Here is a 6,807-nt window from a genome sequence, read left to right on the forward strand (position 1 = left end):
TTAAGCCATCGCCTTCTGTTTTATTATTTGGTTCATGTTCTGTGCGACCCAAGACTGACATCAGACAGTTGACTTTAAAATCAAACATACAACTTGAAGATACGCTCAACTTAAATGCATGATTTCTCTAAAATAAAAATGTTACAAATTCCAACTTGATATAACTTTGCCATTTTAAACCAAGTTGAAAGGTGGGATACAAATATCTTACACAAAAATAAAGACTTTAAATGTTTTTTTCAAGCTGTCCCAACCTTGTATGGTTGAGGCACCACACTAGTACATAAGCAATATAGCTAAAACTCATAATTTAGCCAGCAAAAGATCAGAAAGATTCAGACAGCCAATGCAGTACTCAGTCCATATGATCTCACCCCCTACTTCACCCTGCAAAACTCCTAGAAGACACTTAAAGAAAGGGTACTGGTCCCTCCTGAGTTTATCCTTTTCTAGTTTCACTTTTATATCAGCCATGGATATTGAATTGCTTCAGGAGAAAAGGACTTTGGTAAGCACTTTATTTCAAAGTATTTTAACATTTACCTCATCCCACTCTCTCACAGAGAGACTGTTAGGTAGGCTCCACATTGCTTTCCATAACCAACTGCTAACCCAAGGACTACGGTGCTGGAAAAACATCCCAATTGCCAGTAAATGGTTAAACAGTGTCAGTGAGGCTTTGGAAAAAAGGTACTGTAATAATTTCTTTTCCTTTCAGTCCTTGGCTTAGACAATAACAGCTAGCAACTCCACCTCCACTTCCTCACTCACCTGTTTAAAAGAAAACATTCAAGAATTAACAAGCTGAAACTTTACTTAGCAAGTCAATAATAGCTTCTCTGGTGAGGAACAAATTCTCTCCGGTGTTCTGATTCCATACTTCAAAGAGTGAAGGTTCATCCAAAGCCTTCTTCCCACCAATGATCACATAGGGGTATCCAAGTTTTTTAGCATCTTTTAACCTTTTACCAATGGTGAGATGGATCCGGTCATCAAACACAATCTCCTCTTTGAGCCTAGGGACTGCTTCAGCAACACAATCATATAAACCTTCCAGAAGCTCTGTTGCTTTCTCCTCCTTGCTGCCTTTCTTTGGGGGAATGAAGCAGACTTGATAAGGGGCAATGAGACTTGGCCAATGAATGGCATCTTCTGTAGAAAGTACCTCAATGGCAGCTGCCAGGATGCGTGTCACCCCTAAACCATAGCAGCCCATTTCAGCTGGAGCAAGCTTACCCTGAGAAGTTTGCAAAGTAGCATTAAAAACAGAGGAGTACTTGGTGCCCAAGAAGAATGTATGGCCAACTTCAATTCCTTTGGTCTCAATTAGCTCCCCTTTGCAAACTGAACAATACCTCTGATCTGAGGGTATCAATTCCACATTCACTGAAAAGTCACAGTTTGTACATGTCATCAGCTTGTCCTCGCCAATGTCAGCAGGAAGCTGGAACTCATGGGACATTGTCCCCCCAATGCTCCCTGTGGCTGCTTGGACTTTCACAAATCGCAGACCCAAGCTATTGAATATATTACAGTATGCATTGCAAACTAGAGCATATGTATTGCGGGCAGCCTCCTCAGAAGCATCAAATGTGTACATGTCTTTCATATAGAACTCCCGGCCACGCAGCAACCCAAAGCGTGGCTTTGGCTCATCTCGAAATTTTCTTGTTATCTGGTACAACAAGAGGGGAAGTTCTTTGTAGGACAACCAGCCCCGAGAAGCTACAAGGTCCGTGATGGCCTCTTCATGGGTGGGTCCTAGACAATATTCTTGGCCATGTCGGTCTGTCAGGCGTAAGAGCTCTGTGCCCATCAGTTCCCACCTTCCACTAGCTCTCCAGAGCTTTGCTGAGCATAATGTGGGCATGTTCACCTTTTGACCCCCTATGATCTGCATTTCTTGGTCTATCACCTTGATGAGCTTCTCCATTGCTCGGACAGTGTATGGCATATAATGGTAGCAACCAGGGCTGGAGGGATAGATCAGGCCTCCTAGTAACATTAGCTTCTGACTTTTACATGTCATTTCCCCCAACTTGGTCTCTTGTGATACTAATTTGTCCTCCCGCAGATTCATTGATAGAAAATGCTGGGATAGCAATAGGTGCTTCTTTTTCTCATGGTAAAGCCTGCAATGTTGTTGTTGCTGCTTTTGACAAAGTCTGATACAGTTCATCACACCAGGAAATAATATTCTCCATCTTCTCAGAAGTACTCCCATGTCAATACAAAGAGGAGTAGCCTCTCCTTCCAATCTGCAGATGGAGAGAGCAAATAAACCACATTCAAATCACATAAAGTGGTACATTACAGCATGCTGTATGTAACTGAGATACTCTTCCACAAATCTAGCTCTCACAAAAAGGAACAATGTATTTTACAACACCATCCTAATTCTTCTAAGCCTGCTGGCTTCAGTAGGCTCGGAAGATCTGGCTTAGCCAACCTTTTAAATATGTGAGCCCTAGACTAAGTCCTGTGGGGAGCCAGAGATCTGATGCAGAATGTTGTTGCATTGCTTGAGAACTTTCACATGAAGATAGGAGAGTGGGCCAATATAGGCACACCTTTAGGTAAATAGGGTGCTGTTCTGACTGATTTTTTTGTGCATGTGTTGGCCAGACTTTGATAGTATAATCTTAAGAATACTTTCTGGATGATAAGCCCCAGTAAGTGGAGGAGTAGTATTTCAACTAGACCTGCTAAGGTTTGCACTGTGAGAGTTGTCTCCAGGAAAAAAAATCACCGGTCAGCTGGGAACATCCTTCTCAAGTCTGTCTTCAAGATGCCACTAAGAGCCACTTTACAGACATCCAAACAGGCTACAAAATAAACAGGCAGCAAAGGCAGACACAATGCTCACAACAGCATGTAAGTTGTGATGATAGAAAGAACATTCACAGTAATTTTTGTGGGAACAGCCTAGAACTGGAAATAGATGTTACAATTGTTTTCAATTGTTACAAGAACTGAAAACAGTGGCCACAATGCTGTTAAGTTCAGCTGGTATGTCAATGGAAAGTTGCTGCCAAGCATATCTGATTTCTAAAGACGGAACTGCAAAACGATTACAGGAGTAGTCAGAAGGAAGTGGAAAGAGAATGAGAGTCAGATCACACAATACTTGGAATCTATTTAAAAGAATACTAATTAAGGCCCAGATAGAATGAACACTTCAGACTACAAAAGGTACACCACAAAGAGATGCAGGGTGGAAATTTATTGAAATAGAAACATTTCTATTCTAGAAACATTTCTAGGAACCCCACCCTCTCCTGCTTTGGTGGGGAGGGCGGGGTATAAATTAAAAATTTATTTATTTATTTTCAGTGCTTTATCTTTGCACAGAAAAAATTTCATTTCTAAAAATTTACAGCAATATTAGGTAAGTTTGGCAGTTTCAATGCCAAAACTAATATTTCCCTAGTGTCTAGCCTTAGGAATTGTATGAGAGAGGATATGTTTACTTTTTATTTGCTGCATTCACACTACACGAAATAATGCTTTTTACGTCTGGATTTTTGCTATTCTTACACAGAAAATTTGGATGCAAAATGCATTATATAGTATAGTGTGAACACATCAATTGATTTGTAAGCCAGGGGAAGAGGTGTTAAAACACAAATACATATTTTATATTTTATGTATTTTAAAATACAAAATCACTATGAATTAACCTGATTGGCTGTGGAGGTCAAATCAAACCCAAAGTTTAAATTCTTGTGTATGCCCCTCACACATGATGACAGAATATTCTAATTACCAGTCTGTTATGGAGCTAACAAGTAATACAAGTGACCTCCATGGAGAATTAAATTGTTGGAATATATGAATTGACAACCACATTCATGTATCTCACACACTTATCTGAGAGTTCTAAAAAGTGTCTCAGTAGTTTTCTATGAGCATAGGAGCCACAAAAGAACATTTGTCATGACCTGGAGAGACCAGAATAATCTCATCTCATTAGATCTTGGAAGCTAAGCTGAGTCAGCCCTGATCAGTATTTGGCTGGGAGATGACCAAGGAATACCAGGGTCACTATGCAGAGGCAAACCACCTCTGGTCATATGTTTTCTTGAAAACACTACAGGGTCACCATAAATCAACTGAACTCGGCTACAAAAAATTTTTCTATGCCTTCATTTTCTCCTTAAAGTTGAGAAATGTAAGGGAAGTACCTGCTACATTGTTTTCAAGTGTCAACTCTGCATGGCAGCAGCAGGGGGGAAAGACACACTCAAGCTACAGATCAGGGGTGTTGAACTCATTTGTTAGGAGAGCTGGATCTGACATAAAGGAGACCTTGTTGGGCCAAGGCATGCCAGGCTGGGCCATGTGTGTACCTATTTATTATTAGGTAGCAGAGATAGAAACTTTATAAAGGACACAGGCAAACACAATTAAAGATTTTTTAAAAACCTTAAAATAAAACATGCTTAAAACATTAGTACTCATTGGTCTTAAAGCTGCTTTGTATCTCTCCTGTGTGATCCAGGGAACTGGGCAAAGGAAACTCTGGCTCTTTCTCTCCTTCCCCGGGGAATGAGGGGGAGGAGCCTCAGCCAAGAGAAGGAAGAGAGGTGTGGCTCAGTAGCTCTGGTGTGCAATTAAGAGAGCCTAGCAAAGCAAGCTCTGCCTCTACCCTTTCCTCCCTAAGGAAGGAGCCTCAGTCAACGGAGAAATAGAGACTTTGCTCTGTAGCTCTTGTGCAATGGAGCAAGCCTTGCAAAGCAAACTGTGATGCAGAAGGAAGCAAGAGAGAGGAAGAAGGAAGCAGATGACAGCCAGTTGCTTGAGGGCCTGACAGGAGCCCTCCAGGGGCCTGCTTGGGCCCCTGGACTGCATGTTTTGACATCCATGCTATAGATCATTAGGAAAGAGACTAAAAATGAAACAAGGCTATTTTGTAATGCTTTTGTATAGGTCCATGATGCAATCACATTTGGAATACTGTGTACAGTTTTGTTGACCATTCCTCAAAAGAAAAAATGCAGAGCTGGTAAAGTGCAGAAGGTGGTAATCATGATGATTAAGGGGCTGAAGCATCTTTCCTATAGGAAAAACTAAAGAGTTTGGGACTTTTCCTTTTAGAGAAAAGATTACAGAGGCACATGAATACCAGTGCTAGGAGACAACACCAGTATAAGGCGATGGCCTTTATACCCTGTTGAACATCCAGAATAGCAGGCTGTACTGTGAGACAGATGTTGGATTACATGGACTGCTGGTCAAATCCAGCAGCACATACATTTTAATCCAAGTGCCTATTTAATCCAGTCCTGGTCTAAGTCAAGGAATTCTCTGTCCCTTCTGGAAAGCTTTAATAGGCTTAAATGGAAAAGACAGGAAGGTAGTGGCATAGAAACAAAGAACTCCTTTGGGTTCCCCAATGATGCTGCTGTTACCCTTCACTTATCTGTTACCATCTCTTTCATATTAACAAACAACTTTTCTTGGGACTTAAAGTACTACTGGTTTCTACTGGGCCATATTTTGGCTCCATGCAATTGTCGTTTTACATAACTATATCAGTCAACTTTTCATATTCAGAGAGCTGGGATTAAAATAGCATTAACACATTCAGTTAAACAGAATCATTTACATCACCCTGAGCTCTTAACAGGAAGGGCAGGAAAAATGTATCGGATTTACAGGCCTTCTTTTCAGCATTACAACAAAATGTGCGAAGTTCTTTGTACAGCTAGAAGCTTAACAGAGCGTTGCTATTAGTATCTGTCATTAACTATAGATACATCCAGAGGGTTATACAGCCTACGGAGGGCTGACCACACACACACAATTTTCTAAATTATTACAGCAGAACAGTTCGAAACAAAGCTCCACCCTGCTAAGCCCACCTAATTATACCACACGCTCTCTTGGAAGTCTTTCCACTGCAGCGAAGCCACCAACCAGCATCATTAACTTTCCATTTTCACTAACAGGCACGCTAAGGAGCAGATCACAAGCGGAAAACCGAGTACTACGCAAGCGCAGAATATGCTTCCGCCCTGCTGCAGACTAGATAGGGCCCCATAGGGCCGGGGAAGGGAAATGCTCCTCCCGCCTTCCCTAGACAAACCACCCAATAAACGAGAATCTGTTGCAAGGGGCTCACGTGACACGTGGAGAGCATGCAATGCTTCCAGGAAGACGCCGTCTGAATAGAGATGACATCCGATTCTCTGCTGAAGTGGACAGAAATTGTTACGGGCGGGTGTCCGAGTGTGTTTTACCTCCAAAAAATACAAAAGAAACTAACCAGTTCCCCGCCCCCGAGCAGATTTCACGCCATTTCCAATGAACTGCTGTTTTACAGCCTTCCTTCCGTTGAGATAGTGTGACCCGCACCTGAGAAGAGGTAGCTAACAGGGAATTTCCAAAACGGTGGTTCTGGCTGCCTCAGAATTAAAAACACGAATTGACGGATCCGCTGTCTCTCTGCCTTCTTCCTTTCTCACGCTTCCCATACCGCACCATCCTTTTTTGTTCTCCAAAGCTTTATTCCCACAGCCAGATGGGAAGGTAACTCACCTGGCCACCACAGCACTGGTTAGGAAGAAGAAGGCCGGGATTAATGTGAAACACCGGCGCGCGCGAAAGAGACTTACTAGGTCTGCGTCCTTTTGATTCCTATCCAATGCCCTTCCTTTCGCCGAACACACCCTCCAAGGGCACCGGAAGTGACAGACGGCAGGGATTCTCATGAGCTCAGAGTACCCCCCCCCCCGGGAAGTGGCCGTGCCCCCTTTTAGAATGTCTGAAATCAGAGTTTCTGAAGCGCACTCCAAGGAGAAAGCC

General features: G+C 42.4%; 1 protein-coding gene across 4 annotated transcripts; it reads right to left on the reverse strand.

The window, feature by feature from the left end:
• Positions 1-6,807, reverse strand: PARS2 (prolyl-tRNA synthetase 2, mitochondrial). 4 transcript variants are annotated; one of them, XM_060231876.1, is made up of 2 exons: positions 6,618-6,807; positions 1-2,258 (listed from the first exon to the last, which is right to left on the reverse strand). In XM_060231876.1, the coding sequence occupies exon 2, from the start codon at positions 2,222-2,224 to the stop codon at positions 797-799; it is 1,428 nt and encodes a 475-aa protein (XP_060087859.1). In that variant the 5' UTR covers positions 2,225-2,258; positions 6,618-6,807; the 3' UTR covers positions 1-796. The 4 variants fall into 4 exon arrangements, with proteins under 4 accessions (XP_060087859.1, XP_060087855.1, XP_060087858.1 ...); XM_060231872.1 differs by having other exon boundaries at positions 6,541-6,663; XM_060231875.1 differs by lacking the exon at positions 6,618-6,807 and adding an exon at positions 6,358-6,592.

Source organism: Heteronotia binoei, chromosome 2 (genome assembly GCF_032191835.1).
Source record: "Heteronotia binoei isolate CCM8104 ecotype False Entrance Well chromosome 2, APGP_CSIRO_Hbin_v1, whole genome shotgun sequence".
NCBI lineage: Eukaryota > Metazoa > Chordata > Lepidosauria > Squamata > Gekkonidae > Heteronotia > Heteronotia binoei.

What these genes read in the sequence shown, in the direction of transcription:
- PARS2 (XM_060231876.1), bottom strand. Translation starts at nt 2,224, where the DNA reads ATGGGAGTACTTCTGAGAAGATGGAGAATATTATTTCCTGGTGTGATG.